At 32.1% G+C, this 15,284-nt stretch overlaps 1 protein-coding gene and 1 long non-coding RNA gene across 4 annotated transcripts; both read right to left on the bottom strand.

The window, feature by feature from the left end:
- Window positions 1–2,394: 2,394 nt before the first annotated feature.
- Window positions 2,395–3,324, bottom strand: LOC104766281 (uncharacterized). 2 transcript variants are annotated; one of them, XR_015591707.1, is made up of 3 exons: window positions 3,127–3,324; window positions 2,907–3,008; window positions 2,395–2,795 (listed from the first exon to the last, which is right to left on the bottom strand). It is a non-coding gene; the product is annotated as an uncharacterized LOC104766281 (long non-coding RNA). The 2 variants fall into 2 exon arrangements; XR_763981.2 differs by lacking the exon at window positions 2,395–2,795 and having other exon boundaries at window positions 2,827–3,008; window positions 3,127–3,291.
- Window positions 3,325–5,233: 1,909 nt separating this feature from the next.
- LOC104766280 (uncharacterized) lies at window positions 5,234–13,436 on the bottom strand. 2 transcript variants are annotated; one of them, XM_087503262.1, is made up of 23 exons: window positions 13,214–13,436; window positions 12,599–12,869; window positions 12,445–12,513; window positions 12,238–12,375; window positions 12,034–12,151; window positions 11,684–11,766; window positions 11,468–11,563; window positions 11,169–11,337; window positions 10,930–11,072; window positions 10,754–10,840; window positions 10,157–10,342; window positions 9,663–9,830; window positions 9,305–9,425; window positions 9,142–9,211; window positions 8,568–8,655; window positions 8,344–8,464; window positions 7,911–8,104; window positions 7,724–7,832; window positions 7,184–7,339; window positions 6,614–6,716; window positions 6,302–6,475; window positions 5,860–6,005; window positions 5,234–5,600 (listed from the first exon to the last, which is right to left on the bottom strand). In XM_087503262.1, the coding sequence occupies exons 1-23, from the start codon at window positions 13,369–13,371 to the stop codon at window positions 5,407–5,409; spliced, it is 3,162 nt and encodes a 1,053-aa protein (XP_087359388.1). In that variant the 5' UTR covers window positions 13,372–13,436; the 3' UTR covers window positions 5,234–5,406. The 2 variants fall into 2 exon arrangements, with proteins under 2 accessions (XP_087359388.1, XP_087359389.1); XM_087503263.1 differs by having other exon boundaries at window positions 12,599–12,903; window positions 13,214–13,355.
- Between the last annotated feature and the right edge of the window lie 1,848 nt (window positions 13,437–15,284).

Genomic DNA, 15,284 nt, shown 5'->3' with positions numbered 1-15,284 from the left:
TGTAAAGCTTTTGTTGCAAAGAATCCAGTGACAGCTTGTTGCAACGAGTTATATGTTTATTCATGTGTTTTCCAAGACAGTTTTGTATTAAGTAAATTGGGACATGTGAACAATTAAAATGATTCAAAAATCTCCCAAGACTAGTTCAAACCTAACATTAAAATTGGCTTTTAAATCGAATCCATCATCTGAAAAATATAAATATTACAAAAGATCAAAATACTCAACAAACCAAACTATAGATGCGTTCTTAGATTGTTAAGATTGATTGATTCATCCTTTGATCAATGGAGAACTCCTCTCCTTCTGCTAATTTTCTTCTGCCAATTTTAGATCCATCCAAGAGATGTGTCAAATTTTTCCGGTTCTAGAATGAAGCTCTTTAAATCTTCTCTAAAAAGCATCAATTCCATGAAGCTCCGCCACCGATTACATGCATATTTGGTGTAATTCTTTTCTTTGCTCTCATGATATGAGCAATTTAATTTCTTTATATTTTTGATTACAATCTTTTATTTTAACTAATGACATGAAGTAAATAACACAAAAAACTAAAAAGTTTATTTTTGTTTTATTTTTTTAAACTATAATAACATGATTGTAAATAACAGTTTGACCTAAAACTTTAACATTTTTTAAAAATTATATATATTATTTAAGTAAAAATTTGGTTGCAAGTGTTGTTTGACTTTGAATAATTTTCTCTAATTAAAAATTCCCGAAATTCATGTGAAAAATAGTAAGTAATTTCCTTGTTGGAAAACTTTGAGAAATAATTCTCGACAAATGTTATTTACTTACTTGCACATATATTAAAAATAAATAAGAAATGAAAATGTTTAATAAAAGTATTTTTTTTTTTTAGTTTTCTGAGAAACGTTTACTGTTCCTCTATTGTAGATGGTGTAGGTAAACTGGGCTGCATTAATACTGTTTAAACATAATAGATGAGGATGACCACCAAAATTACATTATAAATTTATAATTGGTCAATATGAAACACATAGGAGCCTTCATATTAATATACAAAAGTATTTTGAACCGTTGATAAATTTAAAATTTGAATGTTATTGATAAATTTTGGTTAATTTTAAAAGGAACTTTAGATATATGTTTTGGAATACATTATTAAAAAACCAAAATCATAATAAAACGAGAAATAAGTATATATTTACGTAATCGGTAAGAAAATCAATATGATAAATAACCTCATAATATATATTCATCTAGTTCGTCATTTATCTAAAATACTTTTAGCTCACTTACTTGGTGTTAGGTAGGCATGCTCACGGTTACGGTTATTACGGTTATGATTGATTGATTAATCACCAGTTACGACTAGATATTTTTTAACTTTAATCTTAACCGTCTAATAAACAGTTAAACGGTTATAGTTAAATATGATTCCGGTTAGATACGGTTATTAGATAATATGATACAGCTGATATTAAATAATTAATTATTGATATATTTATTATTTTATAAAAATAGTTAATGCTTGAATTTTATGGTTTATCTATGCGGTTAACCAACAATTTTGATATGGTTATGATTAATATAATTTAACCATAGATTTACGGTTAACAGTTACGGTTTTTAACCGTTTTATAAGATTACGGTCTGGTTATGGTTTAGATACGATCCAAAATACGGTAAAGGTTTAGTTTTGGTCATTATGTTACTTGACAGTTTTTTTTCCTTTTATAATTAGCATATTGTTTTTTTTACCTTTTTATTAACTTAGCATATTATCTAAAATATAGTTTTTCCTAATTAATAATATGTCTTTAATTTTCCCATAAAAAAAAATATAAATTCAACTTTCACCAGATTCCACTTAAACAAGGGTGTGTCTACTAATGTATTGTAATTTTATATATGGTGTATCAAATGTAATAGTTCATCCACATGTATTTTGTATTTTGGTTTGTAGATAAATTTTGATTACTTCTTTTATGTATATAACTAAATTATCAAAGATGTTTGCCAAATGTTTCTGGCGCATTTGTTATCATGATTTGTTTTTTTTTAAAAAAACTTTTTTAACATTTTGTAAACCTGTGATTATTTTGATTTGAGTGATATGTTATCTATGAATAAAGGAAAAAAATTGTAAGGTGGAGAATAAAGGAAAATGGAATATAAGAGACAGTTAGAATTTTATTGTGTTCGGTCATTATCTCAAATCAAAAAATTATTTGTGCCTGACATCTGTTTTATATTCTGAAGCTGAAGGTTTATACTATATTACATCATATCGCCCTATAGTTTACAACTTATAAATAATGAAAAAATGTTTTGCGAAAATCCAAAATAAAAAAGGTTGAGAAACGTCTAAACAAAGCGTACGTTTTGTGTATGTGTAATGGTGTAAATGCAAGATAAATCATCTAATATTTGAATTCTATTATTTTATATTTAAAATTTTGATTCATTTTGTACATAATCCCATCAAAAAGTAAACGTTTCATAAATACAAAAGAAAGGATCTATTATTTCCATTACACGCCAGAATTTCAGGGTGACAAACTCAAACAACTATAAACAAAGATTTGATCGACACTTTTGATAGAAGATGAATAAAAACTCTTATCCACTTTCACTGTGTGTTACAATGATAGACGTTTAAAGATGGTCGACAAGGACTACCATATCATTATCTTCAATGAAACGGTTATTGATAATTCAGAAGTAATCTCCACTAATACTTCATTGATTATCAAAGTATCGACAAAGGTTTAGAAGGATGTCATGTTGTGAAAATTCTTTCGGGTGGTGACTAGAACTTACAGAACCTGAATCAATGAAGTGATTAGCGGACATCAATTCTGAATTATCAATAACAGTTCTATTGAAAATAATGATATGGTAGTCGGTCCACTATATTTAAACGTTTATTATTGTACCACACAGAGAAAGTGGATAAGATTTTCCATTCATCTTCATTAGTTTGATTATCAAAAGTGATGATCAAATCCTTTGTTTATAGTTTCTTGAATCTTGTCACCCTACAAATTAAAAGAGAAAGATATGGATTAGTTCAAACAAATGAGTTTGTTAAATATTTTTTGCCAAATAGAAAGGAATTTGATATGAAATATGAACCATATTGGTTTAAGAACTTACAAAAACATCACACAAAGTCAGTTCTAACGTGTCATCAACTTCATCAACTTTCCTCCACTTTCTAAGGACTGATCTCATGAATGAAGATCTTTCACTCTGTGGAAGTGAACAATTTCTTGGAATTGCTATGGTGTATATAGAATAAGCTAATATAGGAGATATATAATTGTGATCATAATTATGTTTGATTTTATAGGCAAAATGACAATAGAATATATGCTATTAGAATATATGATATTGAAAACATCTTCTTGTACTTAGATCTTTTCCTTTTACTATCTTATATAACCATATTATTTGGTGAAGATTACAATGAAGTTTATTTGAGATTTATCATCTTAGTGTAATATAGTAATCGAGCTAAATTTGAAATGTGTGATTTTTTTTTAATTGAATGAAACTTGTAGAAAGGAAGATTAAATAAATAGAGTAATGTTCATTACAACCCTTGAAAAGAGCTTTAGATTAACTCAAACTATAACATAGTGAATTTATTTTTTGATAAACCATTCTGAGACAACTTCACGGTTAAATGTGTTAGAGCTAGATGAAGTTCCGGAAAGTGATTGTTGGAACCGTATAAGTGAAGATAAAACACAGAAAAAGAACACATATAAATTTGTAAAGACGGTAAACAAATCTTTAAAACATCTATTAAAAAATGGGATCTATTAAAAAATGGCGGTGGGCGTAAAATTAATGAAATCGTTGCATCAATTTAATATTGCTATTAAATAGTTTCAAAATGAGTTTTCATACGGTCAATTAAAACTCATGTTTAAAAAATCTCCGCCTACGATTACACTCCGTAAAATCACTAGGCCCACCCTCTCCGCCTTGATTAATAACTAATTCCTGCCTAGCATTGATTATCTAATTATGTCTGACTAATTTGATAATAACTCATCTAATCCGATTACTTCCCTCTTAGTTTTTTGTATACCGATTATTTTTGAAGCCAAATATAAATCAAATATTTTTTTTTGTTATTTTAGACATTTAAATTAAGAGTTTGTGATGTTTTAAGATAAACTAATGTATAAATTTATAATAAAAATCATAAAATTTTATTTTTAAATTATGTGTTTATGTGTTTATCATAATATTAAATACAATATTATATTTTCATTTTTTTTTTATTTTTTTTCTTTTAACATAAATAAAATTATACACATATATAGTACTATATATTTTATTTTATTATTAATTCTATAAAATAAACCTAAAACTAGTCATTGATTAATTCTCTTATAATCTTTGTTTTTTTCACTAGGCGCTAGGTCCACCCCGACCGTCCGATTAGCTCCTAGATATTTGTAAAACATGGATTAAAACCATGAACCTAACAAAGAAGTAAAAGCATAAAAATTAAAATTAAAATTAAAATTTAATTGTCATCTACTAAGAATCAGTTCTTTTTCTGAACAAAAGAATCCACATGGAGCCTCCACATGCTTAAAAGTTAAAACTTTAACAGTAACCAATAATTTTGAGATTATTCCATCATCAAGATAAGCTCTTAATTATCACTGATAAACATTTACGACAAATATTATATTAACTTCTATGAAGTCATAGAAAATAGTTGAAATATGGGATTTGGTTTTTACTAGTAATTTGGTTGAAATAACTCTTAGATGAAAAAAATCCAAATAAAATATGACACAAAGAATTGTTTAATTCAATATTAGAAACAAACACAAGGAATATAAAACAAATACTAGACAACAGGAATTTTTTGATTCGAGATTAAAATATTCTTATTCTCCACTTATTGTCCATTCATAAAAATCGAATACAAAAAAAAATCTTAACTATGTCATCACCTCACATACTTTTTTTTTTTTTTGTCAAACCACCTTACAACATAAATAATATACCATTAGCATAGAAAATGTTCCACGAGTGAGTAACTCCGACGTAATAACTAACTAATAACTCATGTAAAAGTAAGTTATTGGCTATTAAGGCATGTTGGTATGAATGAGTTATATTTTCGATTTTACGAGATGAGTGGCAAACACTTGATGGGGAGAATCAAAGATATAGTTTAAATACTCGAAACGAAACTGTCTATTTCTCAAAAACGAAATTCAAAGACAGCCCCTAGTCAAACCAAAGCTCACATATCCGATTATTTAGGTAGTGAAATATGCAATATACAACAAAATGTGGCATACATTGAAAGTGTAAATCTTGATCATAACTGTCCATATATTCACTTATTTATGCACATATAATGGACAACCCAAGTAGTCAAACAGAACTTTGCGAATACATCTATGGGAAATTTGTGACTTCATATTCATGATCTATTTTCAGAGGAGATTCCTTGGAAACAGGTCGGTCTTCAGACCAGAGCTCCAAGTTAACGGTTCCACAGTCCCAATGGACGATACATTTGAAGACCTGACTAACATCAAACCTGTTTACCAGCCGTAGATTAAGACTCTTGTCCACCAGCATCCATTCACCTGAAAATAACAGAGAAGAAGATTGTTCGCACAAACGTTACATGATCCATATCATTAGGGAGGTTCTCTTCATCCAAAAGGTATCATAATTAAAGTTGATCAGTAAGGAAATATCTTCACAGGTTTAAAGTTGCTAAAGCCTCTGTTTCTGGGGTTTTTTTATAGTAATTCTCTACTGTTAAGCTGAAGTATCCCATTCTTCTTTCTGTTTCCGCTTTTGATTGAAATGAGAACGATATGAAGCGTGTACAGTACTTACCGTGTGGGAGGCTGTTCCCTGCATATAACTGCTCTCCAGAATCTGGCCAAACTTCATGCTTTGAACCATCAATAGACGTGAAGGAGACAAACGATCCAGTTGGATGCATAAGATAGAAAGTTGGATGGACTCTTAAGCATACCAGCCTGCAGCGTTTAGTAAAGACAGGGAGTTTGAATCATAATCTCGACTTGAAAATGATTCAAGCACCATATATCAGTGACTCACAACCAACCTATCACTTGCAAAGACTACTTGAATTACACAACAGGATTACCATATATATATCTATATTGGTTTTTCACTGTTCTACTATAGTTATGTAACCTTACAAATCGTCTTAGGGACTTTAGTGCGGAAATTTTCTCTGTTCCTTTTTCAGTCTCACTAAAAAGCATAGGCATGGTGGCAAAAAAGGAAAGTGTGAAGCATGTAGACAAACCTTGAAAATCCTCCAGAACCAGCACCAACACTACGGGCCTCAATGCTAGAGGCGATACGAAAAACTCGGGGATTATCTTTAGGTATACTTATTTTACGCCGAAGAATCAGTCCACCGCCTACATCACCTTCTAGGATAAGAGACTCTTCCTCTCCTGCATGTTCCAAATCCCTCCTACACGAGATGAATCAAACAATTCAGTAACACACGTACATATAACACAAAGAGAGCTTTGTATTTATGTCAACAATTATCACATTCACATACATGAAAAAGGTGTATATGAGAAAAAAATCTTCAAAGTAAACTCACTCAATGACACTATATTCTTCAGTACATCCAGCTGACCGGTACTCCGTTCCACTGTACTCTTCATAGCCACTGATATCTATCCTGCTATGAAGCCACTGAACTCCTGCAAATTGTAAGCAACCAAAATAAAATATCTGGAAATTCTATAAAGCACCATGGACATAACCTGATCACAATTAACCATGATCTAATTCTTAGATCATTGTTATGTCTACAAAACCCAGCAATTTTACATTTGCTACGGTATGAAAAAAAATTGAGATGTTAGTCATGGCAGCAGAAGAAGTTTAGTTAAGAAGCTCATATGAAAACTTGACAATAGAGGGCTAAGAAACCGGTCGTTATTCTTGGCAACACACCATATGTATAGCATAGTAATATGGGAAGTTGTCTGGTTGATCATAGTAATATCGTGTCTCTTAATAGAGAGGCTGAGGTTAATTAGACAAAGAAACAGAACTTGCGTATGATCCTGAGCCTCCTCCACAATAAAAATATTTCAATTCATAAACGATCTGCAACTTTTTCAAGCTTAATAGTAGACCGAGAAACAGTTTGTCGGTATAATACCTGATGGAACATGTGTCATAGACAATATCCTTCCACCAATCCAAGGAACTACATTAAGTTTCCAATCGCCACTACTTAGCTCAACTGGCTCCCTTGAAAGTTCCATTCCCTTTTGTCCAAGGAGCACTTCCTTCTCAGGTATCAATTTTGTATTTTCTACATTTTAATAATACACATTGAAGTCACTATGCAAGTAAACAACTATGATAACTAGAATTCGAGTACACTTCACAAATTCACTTTCAAATGGATATTTCATCAAATAAAATATAAAGGCGAAAGCTATAATTATGAGTAGCACATACTCAGAAAGCTATACACTGACAATGTTTACTACAGTATGTATAGGTTCATGGAACTATCGATCTTATATGAAAGCAGGGGGCAATTCAGTTAACACAGTAAATAATTCTGAATCAAAAATAAAGCTGATGGATGTAACAAGGTATTTATAGAACTTGAAGACTGCAGTTAATAACCAGAAGAAATACATCTCAATAACTAGAGAAGCTACAAACATATTTAGGAAATGAGATGTACCCATATGAAGTTTAAAGCGCTCATTGCTTGTGGATATTAACTCTGAAACTTCACTTTCTGAAGGCACCTTAATGTGGATATGCTCTCCATCCGTTCCCCAAGCATCAAGCTGTTCAACACTATCTATATTTAGATGGTTTGAAATTATAAATACACATTATCATTTTAAGAAGAGAGTGAGCAGTACCATCGCACCCCCTCCTAGTAATAACTGGACATGAACACGGCGCTTTGGCCTCTGCCAGTCTCCTTCAGTTTTCGAAACCTTGACAGTGACAGTGGAAGAATGTCGCTCAGCAATGTAGTGTGTAACTAGAAATCTGCCTTTAATGTAGCCATATCCATCTCCATCATCCTCAAACAAGAGTCCTTTAGCTTTCCCTGACAGAGACAAACGAAGTATTATTCTGCTTATTACGAGATTTACAATATGAACACTACAACAAGGACTTCCAAAAGTAAATGTTACATTATGATTTATTCTCTTTCCACGAGTTTCAGTAACATGATACCTTGTTATCTGATAAACAAGTTGCAAAAAGACAAACAGATGCAGAGTGGAAAGAAATAATATTTTCAGATCATTGGTCTCCTCTGTCTTGATCGAAAGCTAAACTTACCATTTTCATCTAATGACACAAGTAGGGTCAAGTCATCGGACATACTAAACTCTCCAACATGCAGATGTGGAGGAGCCAATGATATGATGGATCCACCTTGTAAATATAACGTTGGCAAATCCTGACATCATGAAACGAACAACCAATATGTGAAAAATGTAAACAAAATATAATTTCTTTCACAAAGAATATAAAGACGCAATCACAACTGTTAGCAACCATACCGGATGTGAATCTTCAAAGTCAAACCTCAGCCAAGTTCCTCTTGGCAATATGTGTTGAAGCTCATGTGATCCTTGATTAAACAACGTGCTAGACAATGATGGAAACAAACCAAAGAAAACCTGATGAGTATCAGTGTTTGATAGATAAACTACAGAGCAACTTACAAGAATGATAAAATAAGAAAGCATTTGCAGAAAATGACTGAAGATGAATGAGACATTATAAGGTGAGAAATTTTATGATGAAAGTGCTGTATTCAGCTGTGATTATTAAAGATAAGTTTTAAAACAAAACACTTGACACACCATCGTGACCAAACATCATAAAACGTCAACCAGTGCTCGACAAATGGTTCTAGTTACTTCAACGTTCTAAAAGTCCTAAATCTGATCACTTGGTCTGAAATTCAACTCAAATAGCACTTCATCAAGTGGCCAAAATCAGACCACAAATAGCAAAACAAAGCAGAGTCATGAAATCAGCAATCTGTAAGAAAAGAAAGCAAAGATTTTGAAAATCTTCGTACACGACTGCAAAATATATCTGTCAATGTCTGAATAGGAAGAAGAAAACCTTGCATATATGAGAAGCGGACCCAAAAGAAAGGCGTTTTCAACAGTCCTTAGCCGAGAATCTTTAGGATCTGCGTTTATGAAGACACGAATAAAAGAAAGAGAGAGTAAGTTTTTATTGCATTAGTTCAAGAGATGGAATATACTGTTATACGCAACCCTACCAGCGAAAAATATTGGAGTTGCAACTGGAGCACCAGTTGTATGGGCGATGTAAAATAGGGTGTAAAAATGTGGTAGGAGTTGGTAGCGCCTTTTCAATGCGGCACGGCAGACTTCCTCACACTAAATAAAAGACTACAATTCATAAGTGACAACAAAATCCTAAAACAAGAATTATTGACTTTCTTTATGAGATTACAATTTTACAAGTAGTTGCAGGTCATTAGTAGAAGAGGTAGTATTTTTGCCTGCATATCTTATATAAGTTATTTCAGGTGTCTATCATTCATCTTTTCAGTAATAGAAAAATGATTTGTGAAGCAAAAGTAGCTCTTACAAGATTTGCAAGCAAAAAACTACCTCTTCTCCGAAGGACCACGGTTCATGGTCATCAGTGCCAGCCTCAGAATGGCCACGACAGAATGGAAACATAGCTCCAACACCCATCCAGCGTCCAAATAGCCGCGGAGTCGCATTGCCAGCAAAGCCACCGATATCCGGCCCTGATAAGGGCTGACCACTAAGCCCCTGTATATAATTTAATGTCTTATAGTTAATAGGTGTAACGGAAACTTAACTGGAACGAGAAGAAAATTGTATTATTCCACATAGTTCGTTGCCGAATCAAGATACACTACTGAATAACCATACTTTTCACTCATTTCTTCTGTTAGCTCTACCAAAGTAAGGAAATATGTATGCTATAAGAAACACCTAAGCTTAAAAGAACAGCAGACAATTCCATGCTTTAAACTTTTAGGTCTTCAGAGTTCAGTTAGCACAAAATAAATTAACGTAAATGATAATACACTCCATGCTTTAATTTTGTAATAAGGATACTCTGAAATTCTTACCAGCTGAAGTACCATCGATATAGACATATGTAAATGCTCCCAGTTTGAAAGATTATCTCCTGTCCAAGTTGCAGCATATCTTTGGCTACCTATGAATCCAGCCCTTGTCAATACAAACGGTCGCTTATTCTTATCAGCGAGCTCCATCCCTTCATAAGTTGATCTTGCCATCAACATCCCATAGACCTAGACAACATGACATCTTGACTAAGTTATCTTGAAGTGTCTAAAATTGTACCTCCATCATGCAATGATGCACATACACAGCTATCGCAGGTACCAAATGTTTTTTTTTTAGCATTTAATTTCACTCTAGATGCACTTCAAAGTTCAAATGTCCCATGTGTTAAAAAGGGTGAAGGGAACCCTCAGCATAGAGATTCATAAAACACTTTTTGGAAGCTGCTACCGAAATTTTTAACAGCAGTAACATATAACCATGCAAAGACAAGTAGAACTATACAAAAGACAAGTAATAGTCGCATATGTCTATCACAATATATTTGTATCCAATCAACCACGACATATTTCCATAACTAGGATAACATCAGACAAGCATAGAGGAAATTTGAGATTAGAGTAGAAAAATAAAGTTACATTGTGGTAATGTGAGTGGTTTTGAACACCTCCAATCTCATCATCTCCACGGTGAATATTGTTCTCAGGCATCGTCTTTGTCACAACCTGGACGTTATCAAATATGACCATACGAAAACTGGATAAAGATTCTGCCTAGAAACTAATAAAGGATGAACATCGTAGACAAAATTTACTTTGAAAACTGCAGGCTCATTCATATCATTCCATATACCATCAACACCATTTGAAACGAAGTCCTTAACCAAATTAGCCCACCAAGTGCGAGTTTTTGAATTTGTATAGTCAGGAAAAGCGCAAGGCCCAGGCCAAACTTCACCTATTCAAAACAAATGTAAAATGTCAGGAATATATGCAGAATTATAAAATTAAGATGATAAGAAAGCATAAAAAACGTGATAGGAAGTCAAATTACCAATAAATGGCTTCCCATCTGCTCGGCTAATCCAAACATCATTTTTACTCCCACTATCGTACACATAATAACCTTCCTCCTGTTTGATTCCAGGGTCAAGCATCCAGATTGCTTTGAAACCATTATTATGAAGATCTTTCGCCAGAGCACTAGGATCTGGGAAACGCTCCTGAACGTAGTATTACAAAAAAAATCTTTTAATGTCAAAACAAAACTTCTAAGGCGTCTATATAAGCCATGGTGAGCAGTGTTACTAAAATCCACTTGGAATAATGATCTTTAAAGAGAAAAAAGCATGCCTTGTCGAATGTGAAACAACGAAAACCATCCATGTAATCAATGTCCATCCATATCACGTCAGAAGGAATTTTCTTGTCACGAAACATTTGAGCAATCTGCACTCACCAACACAATGATGAAAATATGACAACGAGGTCCAAAGAAACTGAACATAAAGTTTCATTCCTCTCATTAGCTTTTCACCAAACAGCCAAAATATGAACAAAAACACTGACCTCGGCTACTCGCTTGGCAGACATATAACTCCAACGGCATTGGTGGTAGCCTAAGGCCCACTTTGGAGGCATAAAAACAGTTCCTGAGAAGTAGAAAACGATAAATTATACAAAAAACAACAATCTTTACCAAGGAGAAATGATAGACAGCACAAAAGTAAGAGTAAACAATAGTCAACATACACATTACATAAACAGAGATGCTTTCTAGAGGGATTAATTCCGAAGAGAAACTTGTCACTTTTAGTCACTCAGCCAAGTTAACAGATCACATATGAAACGTTTCAATGGAACAAAGAAGCACAATTAAGATGTTAAAAAAAGAAGAAGAAGCACTTTTAATAAATTACCAATGGCGTGTGACAGGGACTCCAAAACGGCAGTGGGGGAGGAGAATGGGCCAAATGTGATTATCGGATACGATGTTGGGGCAATAATTCTTATACTTCCCTCTTTCCTTAGATCAATCTAGACAAGAAAAGTATGTTAATACAATGGAAATGATAGATTATATTGCAACGTGGATCCACAAAAGAGGGATATTATTCATATACCTCACACTTTCGTGTTGTATCAGCAAGAACTCCAAGTGTTTCTCCGGTTGGAAGGACAACTAGTACCCATGGATGTGACTGGTATAACGAAGTGGTTCCAGGGCCATATCCCCATGCATCAGTGTTCCAAGTAAAAACCTGAACATTAAACTCACCACATTAATCATGCTAACGAACTGATGATGGTTGTTAAAGTGAATGACTAACCCGTTTCCCTGTTCTCTCCAACTGACCACTAACTTCTCCTGTCCCATAAAACGACGTACCAGGAGAAAACTGCATCACAAGTTAGCATTAATTAAACTACCATTATCTTCCTGGATCATGTCAGCTCGAGATAAAAAAAAAAAAAAACACAAACCTCAAAAGTGACAACTTGTTGGTCCTGAAGACAAGCACAAGTGGGAATACATGCTGGAACATTTTGAGATACCATAGGCACTTCCCTGTCTTTACTGTTCTTAAACGAAACACTAGGAAATGCAGCTTTCCTATGCTCAACAGAACAGTCAAACCGGAAAACTCCCTGCTCCAAAATCGGATGGAAAATCATATCTGTTGAACCCATCTCTACAGTTTCAGAGCTATCTCCACTTAGAGTCATCCTAACTAAAGATTTTTTCCGGTTCCTTCTGCATGCAAGGTGGTTGTACTAGTGTGTAAGTTCTGTATGACATATCCTCCAAACAAAAGAAGGCATAAAGAAACAATTAGACTCCATCGAACGAGAATACAAGTTAGTTATTAACCTAAACATGAGCAAAAGAGAAACCCAGAGAAAGAGAACAAGGAATTAAAAATTGGAAAATATTCGATTTCAACAGCAATTGATTTTTGAATTCGGCGTTCTAATAGAATTGATCCATTCAATTTCATAGAGTCACCAGTAAAATCGTGGACCCAGAGAATCAAACTAATCCTCCTTCGTATGAGAGATATGATCAGAAGAAGTAGCAAAGAGAGCAAGAAACAAAACCTGACAGTGCTCTCGACGACGAGAGGGAAGGATCTAATCGCCGGAAGGAACAGAGACGGAGCGATCGGACTCAGCGAGTGATGATGAGAGCAACCATTATTAAAGAAGAAGGAAGAAGCTCGAGTTTTGGTAGAGAGTGTCAGTAATGATCTCTCCATTGGTTGACACTTAGCTCAATTTTGTTTTTTTTGCTTTTTTTTTTTTAATTGTCCCTTGTTGTAATATCGAGATAAGTCAATAAATGAATTTTCATTTTTGTTTGAAAAAATATAATTATGTTTTCTGACAATGAAAAAATAACACTTTTTTAAAGTTACAAAATATACACATGAAATTTTTTCTAGGAACAATTTGATTGTATATCCAAAATACGAAACTGGAAATTGGAAACAGACTCAATTTTTTATTATTTTATTAAAAATTTATTACTAAGATAACTAAAATATAAACTATTTAACTATATTCGTAATTGGTTTAACAATAAATATGGTGTATTTAAATATACAATTATTATTTTAAACAGTCCAGTAAATAAAAAATTGAATTTTATTTAATTAAATATATTTAAATTCATAATTAATTTAAATTTAATTATTATTTAGGAAAATTACCAAATAAATCCAGACACGAAATAAATTTTAGTTGCATAGTAAGTAAGAATATTACATGGTCCCGGGCCATGGGGAGATTAAAGCCCATGCCCAAACTCCTCCTAGTTAACAAAAAAAACAAGTAAGTAAGAATACTACATAACTATATTGTGTATCGTAAATGTTTCAAAATATTTTTGTATTAGATTAAAGAGGTTGAACTGAAAAACACTTGAAAAATATGTCTTTTTGTAGTCTATGAGAGTGCAAGCCAACTTGCAACATCCCACTTGTGATCTAGTTGATGATGACGGGTTAATCACATACCAGTTTTTGTCTTAGCTTGAAAATTAAAACAACGAATCTTAACCAAAACAAATATATTTTGTCTTCTTTTCTTATTTTGAATCGAATTGGATTTGCTTCTAGATGTAAGTAAACAATATTGCGGTAACAACTAATTTCTACTACAAAATATATACTCGAAAAATCTGAATTGAGTTACAAATGTATAGAATGAAAATCCTTCAGTTTTGAGTACTTATGTTCTACATCTAAGGCTATAATTTTTTTTTAAACGGTTTGGTTTTGTTTCTTGATTTAAGTAAATAATAATGTGGTAACAACTAACTGAATCTATATTGAACAAAGTATTTGAAGAGTTTGAAACGAGTTACAAAGAAAATGAAATTTCTTCAACTTTGAATATGTATGGTTCAACATCTACAACTATAAGTTTAATAATTTATTTTCAATCGTGTGATTTTTTTTTTGATGTAAGTAAATAATGTTGTGGTCAAAACTAATTGAACCTCTCTTGAACAAATTACTTGAAATGTTTGAAATTGGGTTACAATTGCAGTGAAATTCCTTGAATTTTAAGTACATATGGTTTAACATCTATGACTATCAGATTTTTTATTTGGAATGACTAATTAGAATGGTATTTCCCTATAATAGTTTAAACTTCATTTTCTACAATACTTCCACGTAAAATATAATTTAATGGTTTTTCTAATTTTGTTAATCTCATAAATTGATAACGTCACATATAAGAATAGTGAATGAGTATAAGTTAACTGAGCAAAATATTTTTTCTTTTATATATTAATATATATATCTAGAGTTTCGAAATACTAGAGTATATATTTTTGTCTTTTTGAACAAAATATCTAACTATATATTCAGGTATGTTTTAAAGAATTTTATATCTTATTTGATTAAACTATTGATAAATGAACAGAATATGTGAAGTATATAATGTTGAGCCAACATCTAATTGAATTTTTGATAAGAAAAGTAATAAAAAAATTTGAAAATCAAATTACAAATTATAATGAAATTTCTTCATCTTCGAGTGTATGGTTCATATATGGAAATACTTGCAGAAAGGAAATATATTCAATAAATGATGTATCATATGCATTTGAAGTATTCTACTTTCAAATCATGATGAAAAGTTTTAACAGCACTTACCTATT

This window comes from Camelina sativa, chromosome 19, assembly GCF_030686135.1.
Source record: "Camelina sativa cultivar CO46 ecotype springtype chromosome 19, ASM3068613v1".
NCBI classification, from domain to species: domain Eukaryota; kingdom Viridiplantae; phylum Streptophyta; class Magnoliopsida; order Brassicales; family Brassicaceae; genus Camelina; species Camelina sativa.
Note: the sequence above shows the minus strand (reverse complement) of the source record. Positions and strands in the feature narration are given on the sequence as shown.

Bases quoted from the DNA above. Each gene is read 5' to 3' on its own strand.
- LOC104766280 (XM_087503262.1), bottom strand. From the start codon at position 13,371: ATGGAGAGATCATTACTGACACTCTCTACCAAAACTCGAGCTTCTTCC. The intron at 9,212-9,304 runs GTAGGGTTGCGT...TCATAAACGCAG, and splicing joins AACTCCAATATTTTTCGCTG to ATCCTAAAGATTCTCGGCTA. The intron at 5,601-5,859 runs GTAAGTACTGTA...TGTTATTTTCAG, and splicing joins AGGGAACAGCCTCCCACACG to GTGAATGGATGCTGGTGGAC.